We start from the raw sequence: 21,493 nt of genomic DNA, 5'->3' as shown, positions 1-21,493 counted from the left end.
TCTAAGATTTTCCACTTTCCATTCTAAACAATTTAGTGACTTGTAGAAATATCCAAGAGAAGATATTCATTTCTGTGGCTGTTAAGTGGTTAAATTTGACCAAGGCTTGTTAGTAAGCATAAAGATTCTGTAATCAACACAATGTGTTAATTTTACTAGCAATGGTGAAGAAACTATGAAATGTTATTCTTAGGAATTTGTTTTGCCAACATAGAAATCAACAATAAATCCTAATTTTCAAAATGCCATGCAGTGTTATTAAGTAGTGTGATTGTGTGAACCTGATCTATATTATAAAACTACATAACACTGGAGTTTCCAAAAGTCTTGTTTTTGTATTTTTTTTTCTTCACCACAGGTTGATCATATGTAGCTGAGAAGTGTTCACTTCTGTCTGTCCCACCAATACTGAATAATTACACCCCGCAGGCATTTTTTTACATAATCTCCCACAAAAACTCTTAACTCAATTATAAAGACAAAACAAACCACAATGCACAGCTCGGCATAGACTGATTCACTCTGTACAAGATTTATACTGTATGTTATGCTGCTGGTAGGGAAGACGGATTCCAGCACATTTTGTTTTGGGAGAAACAATTGCAAATGTTGACTACAGAGTAAAGCATTGTGCTCACATTGAGCTTAAAGACCACAAATAGATTATTTGAATGCTTGCTGGGCCTTCATACTGGATGAACTGTGTGTGTGTTCTGCTTGAATTATGATTCAGTATTGCTGCTGTCTAATGTATGTAACCTCATTCCCTGCACAGCTGCGTTTCGATGAATAAACTGCAGGAACGAAGCAGGTAGTGTGCTTGAAAGAGAAACAACAGAGCACTTGTGGTGCTCAAACCATACCATTGCTCACTTGAAACTGACATGCAATGAGTGCACCTTTGACAGATTCCAGAGAGGCCTACTCTCCATCGAGTGCAGCAGATGGGGAGCTAAGTTATCTGCCAACTGGGCTGGCTGCTTTGTAGGCATAAGCAAATAATAAGAAGTAAAATAGACAGAGACCTAAATTCAGATTGTATTATAGTTCCAAAACAGCTCCAAAATTTGCAGTACATGTGTATGTAAAAAAACTGCTAAAATATGGAAGGTAAGCAAAGGAAATTGGTTTTAAAGACCCATAATTAACCTCAATCATGGGTCAGAATTTCTTAGATTGCCATCATTATCTGACAGAGCAGGATGTTGTGGGACTGTAACGCGGTGTTAAATATTAAATTTAGTTCTATACTTTCGGAAAGTGGAGTTATTTTCCCTTTTAACACCTCAAAATGTGTAATACTCTGCAGTAAATCAACAATCATATTACAGAATGATGCATGAAAGCAACACACATACTGTACGTCTCCAGGAACACATGGATCGTGGAGACATTGCACTCTGAGTGTGCGTTCACCAGAAGAGACATTGCCAGCCCACGAAATACAACAAAATAAGCTCCCGTTTGTACTAGCTGCAGGTTTACTTCAAAACTATTGGTGGAAACATGTCATAGCTGAAGACACAAAGAGCAACAGCAATTTCATGTTGCCATGCAGCAGAAATCCAGTTACATTGCAAGTGTCATTGTTGTTTGAAAATATTAAGGACCTTCAGAGGTCCTCTGGAAATGTGTCACTAAATATATACTGGATATAAAAACTGTTTTAGATGTGAATGTGTAAAAATGTGGATGGAAAATCATGAAGGTCAAATCCCTTTCATTGAAAAGAAGTGGTTAAAGTGGATAAAGCCCTGAGGGTGTAACTGGATAAGTAGTATTAAAGTGAAAAGAATCAGATGAATGAAAGCTGATCCTACCTGATCTCAGAGGATTGTTCCCAGTGGGATCTTTAGTGTGTTTATGTCGGCTATGCTGTGCCTCTGGCTTCATCCGTACAGGCAGGAGGAGTTGTGGGATTCTGTTATTGGAATCTGCTTTTTGAAAGGGGTATATCATTGTTAGGCTGAACAGATGTTTGCCAGTTGCTGAGGCTAAACTTCTGGGAGTTTGCTATTTATTTAGATCAGCTGCCTTTTTTTAAACTTCTTTATTCAACTAAACTCTGCTGTTGAGTCTGAAATGGGAAAACTACTGGTTTTGCAAAGCAGCTACAACAGAGTTGTCACTTATTGGACCAAATGTTGGAAAACATATCTGGGCATTTATAGGAATGTTGCTGATTTAACTTAAACAAAAGCTGCACAACCAGTCACCGTGCTAGAAAGCAAGTTATACCAAAGCTGTCCCACACTGCTTTCTCTGAGGTTCTGACAGGTTCCCGGTTTAGATGCTTGATGCTGGGTTTTAAGAATTCAGACTGTTAAGCACTTTCATTCATGGAAATCTTTTATTTTTCTCTTCTGAATCGTGCATATGAAAGGATTTTGCTTGTTTGGTAGCTAGTAGCTAATCAATTCAATGATCTCATCCTGCTGATTCCTGAAAGAAACCAGGGTATCAGCTTCAACAACATTGCTGGATCACTTGTAAATACACCTTGTAGATGCATTGCTTCTGCAAAACTATTCTCATTTTCCCCCAAAGCATCTGTCTAGAAGCACTTTTCTCAGTATTTAAGAATTGCTGCGGACAACAGTAATTGCTGTTTGTATACAGGAAAGGGGGGATTACTGGAATAATTATATTACAGAACTCCCGACAGTGCAATGAAAACAGTTTTTTATAATGTTGTTTTTCTTCACAGCAACTGATACTAGATGAAAGTGAGGACTTGTTTACTCATTTCCTGAGCTCCAACTTTGGTGCTTAAATTTTCCTCTGACTTACAGACTTACATGTGCAAGACCCCAACAACAGCACACGATAGTGAAGCAATTGATTTACTGACTGCCCCTGGAGTGAAAGACATTTGTATGATACTGTGTTCTAGGGTTCCCATTTGATCGAAATGGGTCATGTTTGTCTTGATATAGCTCAGGTTTTGTCCAGTTTCATCCATCCAGGAAAGAGTTACTTTATCATGTGAGTATGATGCTGCTAAACTTTCTACAAATGTCAGGGGCCTTGTACAGATGACAAAGGCAGTCCGGGTATGTCCTCGTATAGTACGTGAACTGTTAAAACATCTTTGCTTTGAAGTTAAGGATTCTCACATGGTTTCCTGACTTGTAGTTTTCATTTTTACACTCCAATACACAGCAGTATCAAAAAAGGCTATATCCCTCCCCTCCGTCAGTATAATTAAGAGAAAAAACACTTTTGAAACTGATTTTAATAAGAACTGTTTATCTTTCTGTATAAGATACCTGCAGACTGTTGGATCAGACTTGTCAGTGCTCTTATGAGGAGACAAGCATAAAACCCGTTAACGTCATTACTGCAGCAACAGCTTTTGTTCAGCCTGATATCACTGAGTTTGTTGACACTTGCTTTCTCTGTAGTTAGTAATTAGGTTAACTTAATAACATATTTTGGAGTTTTTCTTGTTCCCCTACTTTGTTGTCTTCCATGTATTCTTTAGTAGGTTTTAATTACATGTGTAATTTTATTACATAGAATATTCTACAAAATAACTGAATTCCTACATTGCTGCTGATATGCTTTTGTATTATAGTGTAATGAGAGAAAGATGAAAAGATAATAAATTCTCTCGCTTTTTGTGTAAAATTGGGAAAGTTGTTGACTTATTTACATATATTTTTACAGTATTTATTTATAGTACATGTTTTACACTAATTTTAGGTAAGATGCAGGAGGTTTTCTGTCTGAGCATTTTGTTCTGGTTTAATGTCTGGTAAATTTCTAGACTGTATTCATAACCCAATTGTGTCTGAAATAACACAATTTTCATGCAATTAAAACACATGAACTGTGAGACCATTTTGCACTTTGATATGTTGGATGTTCATATTAACATCCCCTAGTAGTTATAAAGCGTTAACAAAATAATACTGAGAAAGCAAGTTCTGCCAAGATAGCTTATAATGATATTTCTGTCTCTGTGTGTCTTAATTTATTGTGCGTGATTTTCACTTGGTGTGATCACACTATCTCAGTTGAGTAGGATGTCTTTGAATATGCTAGTTTAGTACAGGGTATGTGCAAAGCCATAAGCCTAATTCATGAAATGCTTTTAACATACAGTAGGATGTTTTGAGAAGTGGGCAGTACTGTGACACAGTGGTTAGCATTGCTGCCTCGCAGCACTGGGGCCCAGGGTTCAATTTCAGACCTGGGGTGCTGTCTGTGTGGAGTTTGTATGTTCTCACTTTGTTTGCATGGGTTTCCTCAGGGTACTCTGGTTTCCTCCCACAGTCACAAAGCATGCCGGTAGGTTAATTGGATTCTGGGAAGATTGGCCCTGGCGTGAGTGTGTGCTTGTCTGTGTTTGTGTTTGTATGTGCCCTGTCATCCTGTCCAGGGTGAACCCTGCCTTGCGCCCAGGAAGGGCTCCAGCTCTGCAACCTTCAATTAGAAGAACCCATGAGAAAATGGATGTATGTTAGGAGAAGCACTGCAGGTGGTGAATATTAGGAATGATATTGATAAAGTGAACCCAGGGTGATTACTGAGTGTGCAACAGGGACACATTTGTAAGTTGGGAGGACATGCTTTTAATGGTACTTCTTTACACAAAGGGTGGTTAATGTCTGGAGCAAGCTGCCCAGCCTATTTAAACAGACACTAGGAATTAAAAGAACATGATGGATTGAATTTAATCTACTTGATGAAATTGATGCTACTGTACGACATAATGACTTACTTATGTTCTTAAGAAACACTCAGTACTTGCAGGATTAGCAATGGTTTACTTTTACAGGAAGCTCCAGTGAAAAAAGGGTAATTTGGCTTGCACTGTGTTAATAAAAATAAGAATGGATTGCATAACACTGTGGTGTAAGCCTGTATCCTACATCCTAAATTTGACTTTTGTTCTTGAGGTCAGAAAGTATTGTTATATTTTTTTTTTTAGCAATTTACAGAACCGCATAAGAATGCCACTTTTCTTTTTGCTCTGCAGAAAAAGTACAGTACGTCTGCATTCTGTGTATTGTGATGGCTAAAACAGCCTTACTTCAGGGCTGATCAGAATGTAGTTTACTAATGTACTGTAGGTCTCACCAGCTAGTAGACACATTCCTTTGTGCTCTCTTAGGCTTAATTATTTTGCACTGTAAGCTTTGAAATTAATTTAAACTCTTCATAAAAGTTTAATGTCTCATTTTTATTGCTACTGCTGTTTAAGACACTGTGATTGTGTTGTGATGTCTTGTTGTTTGGGGTGCAGTTTTTTAAAAGTATTAATAATGTTTATGTCTGGTGTTTTTGGGGAGGGGTGTCATATTTCTCACAACAGTTCCTGGGGCATCTAAATCCATCTAGGGTACAGCACATGTAAGATTTGTTTTTGTGTCTGAAGTATTTCGTACGCAAAGTGATGAGAAGGAATAAACAGCAGTAAAATACGCACATGGTGATTAAAAAAACTTTGCTAGCATTGATGTGGTAAATTTCGTCTCTAGTCACCCTTCTCTGAAATAAATAAACTTGACTGTGAGGAGCGGGGGGAAAAACACAAAGCTTACAATCACTACCAACACTATCGCTAAGGGACACTCTATACATGTTTATAGTCCTCAAAAATTCCTATTCGGTTTTGTTTTAGTGCGCTTTGTGGATTGACTGTCCGAATGAATTACCTCACTTGTTATGAAGGTAAGAGTTTATCAGCACACTAGTCCAGGCTGTAGCTGTGCTTTTCACAGTATCGGAGGAACAAAAAAAAAAGAAGGCAGGCCTGTTGGTCTGTTATTCTGCTTTCTGATTGGTTAGAGCCTGTTGCTAGGCTTATGTCATTGTTTTTTTTAGTTTCAGAAGTTAAAAAGTCAAGTTTCAGCTGGTTGAGACAGCCATGTCAAGAGACTTCTGTGACTTGTCGAACACCCACATTCTGTGGTTTTAGTTTTTTTTTAGGGTGTAAGGAAAGCGTTTAGCTTTTTAAAATCAAAACGGAGTTCCTGCTTCATGTATTAACAATGCTTTCATTAAAAAAAACAGATCACAAATTATTTGCTATGCCTAGACCCCTGATTTTTCACCTGGGGTGCACACATCCACTGGGGGTGTGAGATGCCCTTTCTGGGAATGCTAGACAGGACAGTTTTTTTTTCTAAGGTAAATCATCGAAAATACAAACTACCTCAATGATTTTTGATAAGGGGTGTGGTAAGGGGGGTTTGAGAATCAAAGGGTTGCAGGCTACAGTAAATGTTAAGACCCACTGGCCTTGAGGAGCACTGCAGTGCTCAGCTCCTGCTGCAAATTAGGCTTTTTTTTAAATCCTTCTCTGTGCGGTGTGGATATTGATATATTATTTAGTATGTATTGGCACAGTAGCTCAACACCAGGCTGTGAGGATCAGAGTAAGAGTAGTAATTGATCTGGTAGTTTTGGCCAGCGATTCTTCTTTAAAGAACTGGGTATTTCTAAGAAAGAAGAGATGGGGCGTTTCTCCTTTTATTGGTCATGTATGATAATGACATCTTCTTTCCCAAATTTATCAAGTAGTCTATGCAAATCTATAGACATTTTATAAGAGTTTACTGCCCTGGAGTGAATGTTGCAAAATCCTCTCATAAGATCTTAAGAAAGACCAATGGCTTTCTGTTGTTCACAGCCTCACTTACTTATTGGGTAGCTTAATGATCCAAGAATTTTATCTAGCTTTTTCTTATTGAGTCTGTAGAAAGTACCCTTGCTTTCTGTCCAAACGTGGCTTTCCACTTTTTCCTGTCTCCTCATAGCGTTAACAAATGTAAAAGAGTTTCCTTATTTGACTTTGTCAGTGTACAGTATTTCAGGATTTTGAAAGTTGCAACCCAATTCTGACATAACCTTCTAGATTCCAGACTCAGAATATTTAGTTCCCTTAATCTTAGTATGATATTCCTTTCCAGGTAGGAATTCTAGACCTCCTACCTTTCTGGCGACCAAAAGTGAGCAGAGTTTGCTGTGCTTTAGAATTTAAATACTGCTTCTCTTTTATCGCTTTATCACAATGTCGAGATAAAGTGATGATTCAACATACATTCAACATAATCTCCCAGATTCTATACACTTATATTCTGTATGAACATGAAGGCAGTAGTGTGGAGTTGTGGTTATGGTTCTTGGCTCATAACGGGAAGGTTGTGGGTTCAAATGCCGGGGGAGATAGTCCTGTTGTACTCTTGAGGTACTTTTCTTGAGCGATTCCCATAAAATACAGCAGCTCATGCAATGGAATACCTAGAATAAATGGTTCCAGATGTAGGTTACATAGGCTTCATACACTCAAGTCACCTGAATAGATGAGCATCCTCATCTAGCAGTCTGATAAGATGTGTAAGTTTATACACAACAGAAAATGATCAGAAACAACATCACAAATTTTGAAGAAGGGAGGCTATAAATAAGCTAGAGGACAAAATGTCGATGAAAACTTTATTTTTCCTGTGTTCATCATTCACAAAATTTTCATCGTGGTTTGCGATTGAATAGTTTCTTCCATTAGATGCTTCCCTTTTTGAAGTACTGTAATGAATGAATAGGTGAAGTATTGTTGCACTAAAATCGGCACCATAATGTACTTATCGTTCAGAGTCTGGAAGTTACAGTCTGGTTCATTCTGTGAACTTAATCAAGTGCAGAGGATATAGGCCAGTCAAATTTTGTTTTTTTAACCAGGATATCCCCTCAATGAGTTCAATCAGTTTCTATGAGGCAGTTCTCTTCAGTAAATGGTATTTCTGGTAGTGCGAATCAATATTTCACTAGTGCTGAACTGGCATTTCTCTTTTCGTGCAAGGAGTAGTCAATACTATTAAAACATTGTTAAAATATGTCAAAAGAACATTTTGCAGCAGACAGTGTTGGACCAGCCAGATTTATTATCTTTGTTTTACAGAGTCAATTATCACTACAAATAATTTATCTCAATGGTCATCAACATCTTCTCTTAGAATATTGAGTTCTTAGAATAATAAGTCACATGAAGAACTTCAGCTTTTTTGGAACTATAAATTGCCAGAGCATAAACAGTACTTTACTTTTTACTTTATGTCTTCCTAAGGGACTGTTGCATTTGCATGCATGTGGTGGAACTTTTCCAAGACCAAAGCATGCCAGTACAACAGCATTGTGACTTTGAGTGTCCCGTTGCTAGTTTATCAATAAGGGGAAAGAATTCTGGAAATGCCATCTGTGTTCATCTGTGTTCATGGATTCAGAATGTGTGAACTCTTTGGCACAGTTTCCAGTCTAGAGTCTGTTTTGGTCACTGACTTGTCAAGAGATTTTAGCAGACCAAGTCATGATTTCTGTGTCAGGCCCTGATGTCCTTCTCTTCATCATCACACTGCGTTTTCTTTGCTTTAACCAATTCCTGTGCCTCCTGTGCATGTTCCTCCCTTGTATAATTCAGTCTGGAAATTGATCCTCAGTAAAGAAAGCCTTTTGAAAAACTGAAGAGGTTTGTATTCGTTGCTGTTATTTCTTTCTTTAAGAAATATAAAAGGTTTATTAGATAAGGTGTTCCTTTTAAGTGCTGCTTATCTCCAAAGATACCATTACAGTCATGATAGCACAAGTTGCAAGTCTGAGTGCAGCAGAATGAAGGTTACTTAATCTGTAATTATCTTGTACAATTCAGTCCTCCTGCTTTTGAAAGTGCCATATTTTCACATTTAACATCCCCTGGGACCAATCCTTTTTTGTCTTTTTCTTAGTTGGAAACTTTTTTTTTTGAGTAGCTTATGTAAGGTGTCCATCATTAGGGGGTTGACTTTGTATTAACCATCAGGAGTGATACTGCTAAGTGCCAGCCCAGGTTCACACTTCAGCTTCAGCTATGCTTGCCCTTCAGCTTCTTAGAGACCAGTGTTCCAGCCATCTGCCCGGAAAAGGAATGCTTTTTCCTCACACCTGACTGCTGGCACAGCACAGATGGAGAAGGTCTGTATTAAACCAGTTAAGGGCAGCCTTCCACAAATAGATGCTTCTGTATTACCCTGGCTACTGCAGTGCCAGCAGATCTCAGCTGGTACACTGCTCTCTTCATACCAGCTTCTGCCAAAGACAGGGTGTCGACACTGCGAAAGGCAGTCAGAACCAGCTCCCTGCCTCATAAAAAGTGAGATCACCACTCTCTGCGCTTAACTTCCTTAAACACTCATTCTCACTGTATTCTCTAAATTTAGCATTGGCAAGTTGTCAGCTTCACGCCGGTTGCAAAACGTCTTTAATACACAGTAAAGGGCCAGAAGGGCTTTTGGTCAAAAGCTTCTGCTTTTAGTTATCATACCACTAGGCCTGCGTGTGTGTGTGTGCTTGCAGATCCTAGACCATAAAAAAGGTCGCTAATGAAAGGAGGCCCATCTAGCTCGTTTGGTAGGTAATTGATCCAAGGATCTCAACCGGCTGTTTCTTCAAAGAAGCCCGGGTATCGGCTTCAACAGCATGGCTGGCTGGCTCGTTCCACACTTGCACAACCCTTTGATAAACAAGTGCCAGGGTCTTGGTTTGAAATGCACTTCTACATAGTTCCCACTTGCGCCTTCTTCATGTAGTCGTGCACTTTAATGGGGCACTCTGGGCTCAATGAGTTGTGAACCCCGTTTAATATTCTTTTATTTAAAAAGAGTTCCTTATTTAGGATTGAGTAAAATCGCAGACGAAGGTTTGTTTAAAGACGGTACCGAGGCTGAAATGCAACTTATCACAAAGAGATGGTTTAGTTGGATGTGTAAAGTAATGCTGGTAGAGTTTTTTTTTCTCAGAAGATGGAGCTGCTATAAGTTTTCTCACTGAGGCATGAAAAAGCTTCCTCCAGGTGACAGTGCTGTGATTTCAATCGACGTGTCAGACTGAATTACTCATTGTGCAGCCGTTCACTCTGTTATCAGAGCCAGCTCCTTCACTGATTCATTGATTGATCTGGTTGATTGTCAATTGTGTGGCTGAGGAACTTTGTTGTAGCTGAAATACTGTGCAGTTCACATTGCCCTGTGTTTAGGGTGTTGTTTTCCGATACTGATTGCAGTTATTGAAGTGTTTACTGATGCAGAGAAAAATATACTGTAGTTGCTAACAAATGCATCTAAAAGGGTGGCAATCATTTTTGTTTGTGTAATTGTGAATTGCAATTGTAATGGGTTACCTAACATTTATGTTAAGGCTATAACCTGAATCATTGTTTGTATCGTTGTTTTACAGCACTTAGCAATCTAAAATGGGGATAGTTTATTCTGTTAGTTATTTCAAACCTAATTTGGTCGGCAGAGTTAAGAAAAAAAAAGAAAATATAACAGTCTTAGGTTTACAAGTCAGGTCACTGGACTAATTGCACTTGAATCTTTTAATATCAGTGTAGATTCCAACTGCAACAAAGGCCTCATTCTGACTTTTAAGATAAAACACACATTTCCGGAAGAAGACTAGAATCTTTGAGTAAGCAGCAAATTGACATTGACAGCTTCTTAAATTAAACATCCTGTCACATGGCAGTTAATCCAAATAAATAAACAACAAATTACACATATGTATAATGTATGGAAATAATTTAGATGGAATAATGACCATAATTATAATTTAAGGAAAATTAAAAGCACTTTTTTTAATATACTTGTAATTAAGGGTGATGTCTGTATTCAGTTTACATCAGCAGCCAACATTCCCTATTTTATTTCACTAATAGTCAACAGGTTGCTTTTTCCATTGATCATCACCTGTTACTTCAGCTAATGTAATACTGTACTGTATATGATATGATTTGTTGGGTATGGTATGATTGTTTAATTATTTAAAAGCAAGTTCGATCAGTATTGACTATCACAGATGCATGCTTCTACCATGTACGCCTCTTGAGGACAATGCAGATGATATACTCATAAGGGGTTAAGTAAGTTAATATAAGGCTTTATGGATTCCTAAAACTTTCCAAGCCCGGTGGAGTCTCTAAGTCAATGCAGGCATTCCATTTCATAGGTGCCCCGAAATATTTGATACTAAAGCAATTGTTAATGATAAAAACTGTATCCACTATTTGGGTTTCAGTTGCTGATGTTCCCAGTGATATTTTCTCATCTTTGTGACGAAACGTTACATTTCCCATGATAAACACTTCTTTCTTTTCACCTAAATTGATTTAATGATGATATGCAGAGTAGTTTCTAATTTACCATTCCTTTCTACGATTTTAGGCCATGTGGTTGCATGTTGGTTCCTCTATGGGTGAAGGGCTCTGAGGCTGTGGTGTAAAAATAGATGTGGTCCTCGGTATTGAGCAGCTTACCGCAGTGCTCATTGTTTTGTGAGACAAGAACAATAGAGCCTATGAGGATTGGTGCTCCATAATTGCTTGACATGGGAATAATAGAGCTTTGGCCCAGCTCTGACCGGACCTTCCTTGGTCTGCTGAGCCATATAGCTTGCAGCTGTACTGCTGTATAATGCTGACCATGGCTCCAGCCCTGTTTACGCAGTTTGGGCAATTCGGACAATGAACTTGCTGAATGGCGAGTATCTGGCTTGCAGCTCTTGCCAATTTCACAGGCTCTTACTGAACGTTGCTCTCTGCGCCCCAGCTGAGAGCTCCGTTTCTTTTCAGGCGATTTACTATAACGGTTGTATTGACTTTTCTGTTCTCAGTTTATTTCTGCCTATAGAAGTAGCTACCTATATCATTACCCATAATGACTTACTTTTAAATAGTATTGAGGAATTCACTGTTGCAAGTTGTGGCTTTGATACTCCCAGTCAAAACTGTAATGCAATTAAATGAGGAAATAAAAACTTTGTTTTCTTTTTAGATGTTTATTTTTAATTAGTAACAATGAGAACAACCACGTGTATATATTCTTATTTGATCTGCTTCTTTACATTACAGTTGGAGACATTATTTAAACATTGGTGTACCTGACCACCATTAAAACAGCAGTTTTCAGGTCCAGGGCTGAATCCAGAATTAATGACAGGAAGCAGGAAACCTGATCACTTTCTTTTCTTATTCCAACACTTGTGTAATCCAACAAAAGACAAAACTGATAATGTGCTGTGAATTAAAATGATTATTTTTCTTATTGGTAAAACTTGATGTATGGTTTTAAATAAATACAAAGATCATACAAGAATAGGACAAGCATTAAACTAGAATGTTAATCTGATTGCGTTTTATTAAAAATAACATCAGCATCCTCATGACATACTGTAAGACATCTGACTTATCTTGTTCATTACAATTGTGATTTTGTGATAACCATTGTTACAGTTTCAAGAAACAATTCTAAACTTCACTATCCCATGAAGTAGTAAACCAAGGATAGACCCTGGATGGGACGCCAGTCCATTACAGGGCACATGTAAGCACAAACATGCACACATGTATATCAGCACCAGTTTTCAGAAGCCAGTTAACCTACCAGTGTGTCTTTGGACTGTGGGGAAAAAAAACAGCACCTGGAGGAAACCCAAAAGAACAGTGGAGCATGCAAACTCCTCCAGAAATGCTAACTGCTGTGCTACATCCTGCCCCAATTCTAAACTTTAAGAGAAACCAAGGAAAGATGAGATGTATATGCAGTGTTATATGCTATAGAACCTGTCTGTATTTTAAAAGCTTTATCAACAAGGGAACTGTCAATATTGCAGTGGGTGATAAGAACACCCTTAATCTTCATTTTCCTGACTCGTGGATGTGTTTTTCTGCTGTTGGTAATGATGGGCGTTTCCATTGCATGGATGTCTGTTTATGCATCAGCTCCAACTGACAAACAGGCCTTTTGTCTATGGTGATTATACACGAAAGGATTAAACTGCCTTCTGCTGCATAGAAGAGAAAGAGTACTGAACAGCATATTCAAAAAAGTTTGTTTGTATTCATCAGTCTGCGTTTTTGATGTCATTGAGCAAAAACCTGATAACATCTCACTGTTTCCTAACCCTTGGATAGGGTTACATATCCCCACTAGGTGATGTGCGAAAATGAATAGAAATCTAATTTATCACAGTAAGAATGCATTGCATTCATGCAATGATGTGAAACCTGTCATTTTCTCAGGCCTTTTAGATGTAAATCTCCAAACCCGACTGCAGCATGGAGTACTAGTTAGGGCTCTGGTGTCAGACCTGGAAGGTTGTGGGTTCAAATTTCAGATGGGGTGCTGGAAGAAAGTGATGCGGTTTCTTGCTGCCAAAATTTGAGCCTAGTATTTCAGTCCAAGTGCCTCAGTAAAATGCCCAACTGTATAAATGGGTACAAATGTAATTTGATGTGGATAAAAGCATCTGGCAATAAAATGCTAAGGTTCAGCTCAACGCTGCCTATCAATCAAGGAGAATTTTTTTTTGTCAAGGACAACTACACGTAATAGGTTTATTCCATGATGAAAAGAGTGGTAAGGAAACACAACGTTTCAGCTGTGGCACCTTCTTCGTGTGTGAGCAATTATGGCTCTGATACTCCCACCTTCACACCCGAAGAAGGTTCCACTGCCGAAATGTGTTTCCTTTATTCTCTTTTCAGCATGGAATACATCTATTGCTTGTTCCTCAGCTACAGTAATGACAGCTTGGCATGACCCCCAGACCACGCTGGGCCCAGCCTCACCCTCTTACATGGACACCTTCCCATCTCGAATATCTAAACAGAGCACTTGCATGAACTTGGAAACACTGCTCCTATTTCCACAGTATCAGAGCTCCCACAGCCGAGCACTGCTGAGACTCAGGGCTGAGAAAAACGGAGGAGCTGCAGGACTGCAACCAGAAGACAGAAAGGTGATAAGGGTGTTGTCAGTCTGTTAGCAGTGCACAGTCTGCCCTCCAATATAAGGCTACTCTGTGTTTCAGTTGGCATTATTGTGTGCACAGTGATTTGCTCTTTGCAATTATAATTTACTTTCTCAATATGTTGTTGCATTGCCTGCGATAGACCGTGTCCTTGAGTGTGATATGATAACACAAAGTTCTGAGGAAGCCACTTTCCCGCTGATTCAGTAATGCCAACAGAAGGCCGGTCACGTGCCTGTGTGTGCACTGCTGAAAAAAGCCTTCAATTTTGATCAACATTAGGAGTCTTCTTTTTTTGTGGATGGTGTTAGTTATTACATACAAATATCAAATGCATTAGAATTTCGCTGATGCCTTTACTGTGCACAGTGTGGAGCACCAGAAGGCTATTGATCATATGACCGAACAGATGTAGCTCATGTTAGGAAAGGAAGTCAACATGCAGATCAGACTGCTGTTAGAGAAGATGGAGTTTGTTCTGTTCAGCTACTCTTCCTGGGGAGTATGGGGAAACATTTCAATACATTTTATCTGTGTTTATGCGTGGATGGATACACATTTAAGCATAAGGGAAGGTGTGTACTAGTGTGAGGATGTTTCTGCAGCCACCACCTTAATCTGGATTTTTGCTACTTGTGTCGGATGTGAACCCATTTGGCTTTGATTCGAATTGCATTAATCAGGATACCAGAAAACTCGGTAAAATGAAACGATCTCCCTCTTGAGTTCTTGAACTGGTTCTCAGTGCCAGTCCCAGTGGTAACCTGTCCAGCCTTTCTTAGCCCACCTGGGTCAAGGAAAGTTCACCTCACTTGTCCTACTAAGCAGGGGTCTGCTTCCCCTGAGCCCTTTAGATTTCTACTGCTGGCACAGTTAAATTTAAATTCCAGCAGATAGTCGGCTGGCATTCCTGCTTTTACAGTTGTGACTCATTAATATGACAGTTTGTACATTAGTGGTGGAACACTTCCTATATTTTATAAAGTATTCTTCTCATCACTGTTGCAGGGCAGAAAATAGTCCATGCTCCTCCTCCTTCACAGAATTGCATGTACTGGCCTGTATTCCCTTACTAAACAACCTTGCACTTGCTCTTTTATCACTGAATATTAAAGCTGTACCTAAAAACAAAAAAATGTCACTTTGCAACCAGTGTTTTTATTGCTTTTCAATGACACACGCCTACGTAACATAATACCTGGGCTTCGTAGAGGAAAAAAAACAGATCATGTCCTTCATTTCAGCAAATTGACAAGTTTATATAGCGTGGTTTGCTTTCTGCATAAACACTGTTGTTCAGAATAGGACTTTAAACAAGCTGGCAGGCCTACATTCCAGAAACCATTATAAATATACTGTAAGTACAGTCACACACACTATATACAAACCGGTGTATTAAATGACCAGTATACTGTAAATAGACCTAAATATTATTAAAAATTAAAAATGCAGCAAATCCATAGAACATAATGGATTGATTGTGACGTAGTAGATGTTGTGAAAGCATGCAGGACTCAATAATGCCTAGTAACAGGTGTCTTGACACACGGCTGAAGTGGGAAACATCGACCGGTATAGACAACTCACAAGCCCTTGGGGGAGATTTTGTTCAATAATCTTGCTACAACTCTGTTATCTGTGTGTCTGAGAATGTGGCTATGGAACACAATGACTCGGCTCTTTCCACACATATTCTGTTGGGTTTGTATTGGGCGATCTGGAAGGCCAGTCCAGCTGCTTAACTGGAACATTGTGTCTAAGAAGGAATTCCTGTCTAACCCTGGCGCTGTGGGGGCGAGCTGCGAAATGAGCTATCTGTATCTGCCAGGCTTCAGTGGAAGGAAGACTGAGTACAAGATGTCCATATATCACTGGGCAGTGAGATTATTTTGTTGATGTGGATGAGTGATTTGGATATGATAAGGTCTACAGCTCTGCAAACCATAGTTTGCCAGATATCTTTGGACTCTTCTGTCACCAATTCTCCTGTTTCAAGCCCAGGTGACGGTATTTGTGCTCTGACTGATTGAAACTGCTGACAAAGGACATGAAGTTTAAAGTCTCTATCCTGTCTTGCTGTGCTGACACACTGGTGAGGATGCACTACCAGGTGTCCTAATGGTAATGGTTTGAAAAGTGAGAAGTGGCTGCTGGGAGCACATTAGGGTGATGTGCAGTCAGCTGCTTGACCTCCCAGCATTCACCATTCCATGTGCCTAGTTCCTCTCTGAAAACATCAGCCATAGTCTCGTGCAGATGAATGGTAGACGTTTCTAATGGTTTGTTGCATCATGCCATGAAATTGATACGCTGTTGCACCCCTTTCACCAGTTCAAAAACACTGCTGACAAATATTTTCCCAAACTGAAAAGTTCTTTGGAGAACTTTGCCATTCAAGGGGGGTACTTTCTAGAGAGGTACTTTCTAGAGATCCAAATGGACAAATCCGTCAGTGATGATAAACATGAGTGCACAAAGAAAGATTTATTCCCAATACAAAACCTCCACATTTTGAGTAAAAAAATCAAGTAAATTAACAAGTAATTAATATGTATGAGACAACAAGTGCCTTAAATCGACCTTTGAATATTTGCATTTGCACATTTACATAACCCAGCACCAGAAGGCAGTGGGATCTGGGTGTTGTGAGCTGGCTCTGTGCCTAGCTGATGAAAACAGGAAGGCCGAGTCCTTCACAAAAACGCCATGTATTAAAACGCGTTGGTCCGCTGCTCATCCACTAGAGTCTTTTATGATTTTTACTTAATGGGACAGGAGGCACTATTGCTAAATATTTTTACTAAAATCACTTTTCTTGTTAAGGATTGTTTTAGTGCTACTAAATGCTACTGATGTTAGTAATATGTGCTAAATAAGTTAGTTATAATATAACTATTATTCTGTTCAATGTGTTATTATGGTTCAAAAACATCAAAATATATTTAGCTAGAACACACCAGAAAAAGTCATTTTGAAAAGTCATAATGCTTTTTCAGTTAAATTCACTGACAGTTCAGCTAAGCTAAAGGTATTGGTACCAGTATAGCATTGATTTTCTTTCCACTGTATATATTTCCTACCTTGTGCTCAACATGTGATGAGGTTTTCTAAACTTATCAAAGCTTGTTTCCAAAGTGTGGAAAGAAAGCAAGTGTTTTATGATGTACAACATCTTTCTACAGTTTATTGAAATTTACAAGTGCCATAGGGTCTGAAATGTTTTAGTGGAAAGTTTTACCTAGAACAATGTTTCCACTAATGTCTCTTGTAAAGGCTGGACAAGCTTGTGTCTCTTCACTACTCCCTGAACAAATGTTCATTCGGGCTCCTGTCTGAGTGTGGGCATCCATGACACATTCTCACCTCGCAAGAAAGCCATTGTCACACCAGAGACACAAGGATCTGTGCTCCCCTGCTGGAATGCTGTCACATCAGGATGAGCCTACAGGAAGGACAGCAGGTGAGGTCCCAGGACTTCATCAATACAAGCCATGCAGTCAGGATTCCATCATTCTATACACATCCTGTAGAGTCCTGCAGCAACTAGACACTCCTACACAGACCAGCACATTGGACTTCCCAATTGATCGGTCTGTTGTACATTACAATTAGAGTGCAATTCTGCAAGTGTGTGTCACACTCATTGTCCTCCATCAGGGTGGTCTATACAAACCCTTGATTCAATGCTAAAGAGGACTTGGCCTTACTGCTCATTAGTCCACTTGGTGTTGCTCCAATACACCCACAGAACGCAGGCATTATTTTCTTCATAAGTGAGCCTCACTGGTGTGTCTTTGTTAATTTTCACCAGGCTTGGAATTCAACAGGTCAAATATCCTGCGCTCATTATTGATTTGTTTTGTCTGACCACAAAATCTTTTTCCATGTTTGCAGTATCACTTAGATGTTTTGTTGCAGACCCAGTGCAGAATTAGAGCTGCTTTGCTTTCAGTTCCTTACAAACCTCCTTTGTGTAGTTCTCAGTATATTGTTGACTCGTGAACATTTTCTTCCATCTTAGCCACAGAAGTCTGTAACTCTTTCAATGTCATGGTTGGCCTCACAGTGGCACTGTATCCCTAACCAGTTTCCTCCTTGCGCAGCTACTCAGTGTGGATGGTCAGCATAATTTAGTCATTGTCTTTGAACAATTTAGTCAAGAGTTTTTGACATGTTTTTCTACCCATCTCTTCCTAATTCGTCTCCTTTATACAACTGGATCCCCAAGTTGTTCTGAAAACTCCTTGGTTTTGATGGCTGAAAATCAAATTGTATTTATTCTGAGATCATATGAAACAGACAGAGGCTACTCAACTAATTGTGTGGCTTAATAAGCTAATCTTGTAAACCTAAATTGATTTAGCTTTTTCCCAGCAAAAGGTTTTGAATACTTATGCAATAATGATTTGTCTGTTTTTCTTTTATAATAATTACTTCTTTCATTTTTTAATGTGTGATGTAGGTTATATATTAATTTCTATGTCCAAGTGTTAGGACAGCAAGCTTTCAAGCAACAAAATGTAAAACAGTGCAGGTGTCTGAATAATCGGCAAGTCACTGTGTATCTTTTGTGGCTTTTCAATCTCTTTTTATGGCTCTTTAAAATACCAAGAAAAATACAGTAGCCTGCAGAGAGTGAATTTTACTCTTGGGTATTGGAGATAATCATTTTTCTACATACAAACCAGGAAAACTGTTGCTTATCACAGTCAGTGGCTTCTTCTGGATGCATGAATTAAGTCATGCTGATAATTTGTGAGTCATTAATCTTTCTATTTGACCAAACACTACAGAAATAAGCTGTACCTTACAATGTGATCATTATGATTAATCATATATTGGCCATTACCTGATATACATAAAAATGTATATTATACTGATATTAAGATCTCTGACAATTAGAGGGGCTGATCCTATGCAGAAAATAAAGCCTGCATGTGGCCAAGAAGGCTTTGGCAGGTGCTATTGAACTTGCACAACCAAAAATACCTAGAAGCAGAATGCTGGATTCCCTGCTGTATCACATAGGCTTAATCCATTCAAACTTTAGTAACTTGTTTTCCTTAACATTTACTCCGCCATTACAAACACTTGATTTGATTATGTTTGCAACACGTTCCAACAGTAAAGCTGGGTACGCAAAACATGTTTTGATCTATTTAATAGCTTGTTTCCACAATGTATAGATTAGCACTCACTTTATCCTATAACGAAGTGCAGCAGCCAGGATGTGCCAGAAGTCCCATTGCACAGCAGTTCAAGAAGCAAGAATGCAAGACTCTATAAACCCAGAGCTGAACTTGACTTAACTAGGACACCAGGGTTAACACCCCTGCTCTTCCAAAAAGAGCCACAAGATCAATAATGGCCAAGTAGTCAGAAACTTGGTTTAATATCTTATTCCAAAGTATGACACCTCCTACAGCACAGTGTCCCCAGTCACCATACTGGCCTCCTACTGGTCCCCAACACCACTGCAAGCAGCCACCTGGGTTTTCTTAGAGGTCTCTCATCCCAGTACCGACCAGGCTCAGGCTTGACTACCTTTTGCAGTCAGGCAGACCTGCCTACAGCTTTTAAAGCTGCTGCCTAACAACAGCTGTCAAGAGTCAGCCGCCCTGTTCCAATTAATAGCCAAAGGAAGGAAATTCTGACATTCTCGTATGTTGCTACACTGCTTCATAAATTGCTAAGGTATGATTTTGAGTGCACTGAAATATATGCACATAATATACAGAATACGTAAGAGTAACAACATAACAATTTATATTTATTGATAATGACATTATTCTAAATATACATGTTCTTTCACGTTGTAGTTCTAGAATAGAAACATCGTTGAAGCAATAAATTATATCCCTTTGGACTGTTCTGCTCCAAGTTATCTTTTTAAGTGTGTTTGAGATTACATTTTGGTGCAGGTTGTTAAATTTGACGGAGTATTTTAAGATGACCGCTTTCAAATTTGCCTGTCACTGCAGTGGAACCACTTGACGACGTAATAAAAACTGACGTTACATAGTTATTCAAAGAATACTGTTTAATTAATGAACTGTTACATAAAAATCCCGTTTTGTTCATGTCTGTGTGTCTTGTGTTAAACACCACCACTTTTATGCGTTTCCCAGTGTAGCCCTGTGGTCATCTAACGTACGTCGTGGCGCAGTTAAATTATCTTTGCAGTTAACAGTTTTGAAAGGCGTGTATAATGAAATTCAAGAAAACACTGGAGGTGGTTCTCCTTAACTCAACACCTCTTAAGCGCACTATCAGTAGATGCTATTTTTTAGTGAGCTCACATCGACTTGATGGCGTTTTATGTGTAAAGAAGAATTACGAATTAAAGATTTTAAAAAGTCTGATCCCAGGGCTTGTACCATTACCCACGTCCCTTCCTTTTAAATTGTAACTTTTTATCATTTTTATTCTCTTTTGGGAGATAGAGCTGTGTTTTAAACAAGTCCGCACAAGACCCCAGCCTTTCATTGCGTTGGAGCAATCTGTGATTGGACAAACGCATCGCGGCCGCCTCAGTCATGAATGGCTGTAGTGGGTGCCGGTCACGTCCTGTAGATATGAACTGCAGTTCAGAGGCTGTTTACTTCGTATCCTCAAGCCCTTCATTGGTTGCTGCCGTGTGACGTCATAGTAGGCCGAGCGATTTATTTGCCCAGACCAAGAAGGCTTGTTTATTCTGCTGGGGAGCAGCACAGAGGCGGGTTAGGTTAGATCTGTGTTGAAGGGAACAGCCTCCAGGAATTACAGTGTGATAAGCTTGAACAAAACACAACCTCAAGGCACGATCTTCACGACAGGATGAGGCACGCAGCAAAAGGAAGCAAATCCGTGGAAAACGCGCCCCTCGGTTTCTTTAAAATGTGCTCTCATTGTGAACGGCTAAGTAAAAAGGTAAGGAGAAGTGGAAAACGCGTGCAGCAGGAGCGTACGGTCACCTGTGCTCCAGAACTCAATTGCTGTATGTCTAGTTAAATCCGTTGCTAGCTCGTATTGCTTTGTGGTGTAGTATGCATGAACAGTTTGGGCTCAGAGAAGGACCGCTGAAGCCAAACATTCTCGCAGCTCGAAGCCCTGTCATCCCGACGAGCAGTGAAGAAAAGCGCTTGACGCCTCGTAACTTCGCTGCAGCGAGGAGAAGGACTGGGTGTTAATACTGGGATCCAATTGAAAGTAGTCTGCAGCGATCACAAGCGTGTTTGGTCTGTACACTAAAGGTATTTCTAATTGGCGCCTTTTAAAGGATTTGCTATGCATCACTCAAAAACAGTCTTTTGTGCAGGACTAACAGTGCAGCAAGGTTTCATGATTTTAAGGAACGGTTTCCGTGCTTCAGTAATATTGGCAGATTGATTTCCAAAAATCTTGATCAGTGTTGAGATGGATCCCGTTTCAGAAATATCGCCTTTTCGATAACTGCTAATACCTGATGATTTTAGCAGTTCAACTATATTGCAGGAGAGCCCTGCGACTGCCCTTGTTATTCGCTGAAACCTTGTACTGATGATTGGAAAGAGATTAGTACTTTAACTGATGAGTGAAAGTAGTTCAAATGACAGCTTTGTTTCGCTGTAAATACTGTTTTTTTTAGTGGCTTAGGTAGTATCTTCACACCTTGGAACACTATATACATTTCAGGTGCAGATTGTGCTCATTTAAATAACCTGTATTTGGTATGTTGCTGATGTTT

The 21,493-nt window shown here is 39.2% G+C and overlaps 1 protein-coding gene across 7 annotated transcripts in view; it reads left to right on the top strand.

The window, feature by feature from the left end:
- Nucleotides 1–21,493, top strand: part of sesn1 (sestrin 1) — a 75,649-nt gene that overhangs the window by 45,333 nt on the left and 8,823 nt on the right. The window contains exon 1 of one of the 7 annotated variants that reach the window (XM_088927286.1): nt 20,471–20,697. The exons of 3 other annotated variants lie outside the window; for them this stretch is intronic. In XM_088927286.1, the coding sequence (XP_088783412.1) occupies nt 20,605–20,697 (93 nt within the window). In that variant the 5' untranslated portion in view covers nt 20,471–20,604. Of the gene's footprint in view, nt 1–20,470; nt 20,698–20,745; nt 21,021–21,493 lie in introns of those variants that run through there. 3 more of the 7 variants (XM_088927268.1, XM_088927277.1, XM_088927295.1) reach the window with 3 other exon arrangements.

The sequence above is a fragment of the Atractosteus spatula genome, chromosome 2 (genome assembly GCF_055471065.1).
Source record: "Atractosteus spatula isolate fAtrSpa1 chromosome 2, fAtrSpa1.hap1, whole genome shotgun sequence".
Classification (NCBI taxonomy): domain Eukaryota; kingdom Metazoa; phylum Chordata; class Actinopteri; order Semionotiformes; family Lepisosteidae; genus Atractosteus; species Atractosteus spatula.
This window is presented reverse-complemented; position numbering and strand designations above follow the sequence as displayed.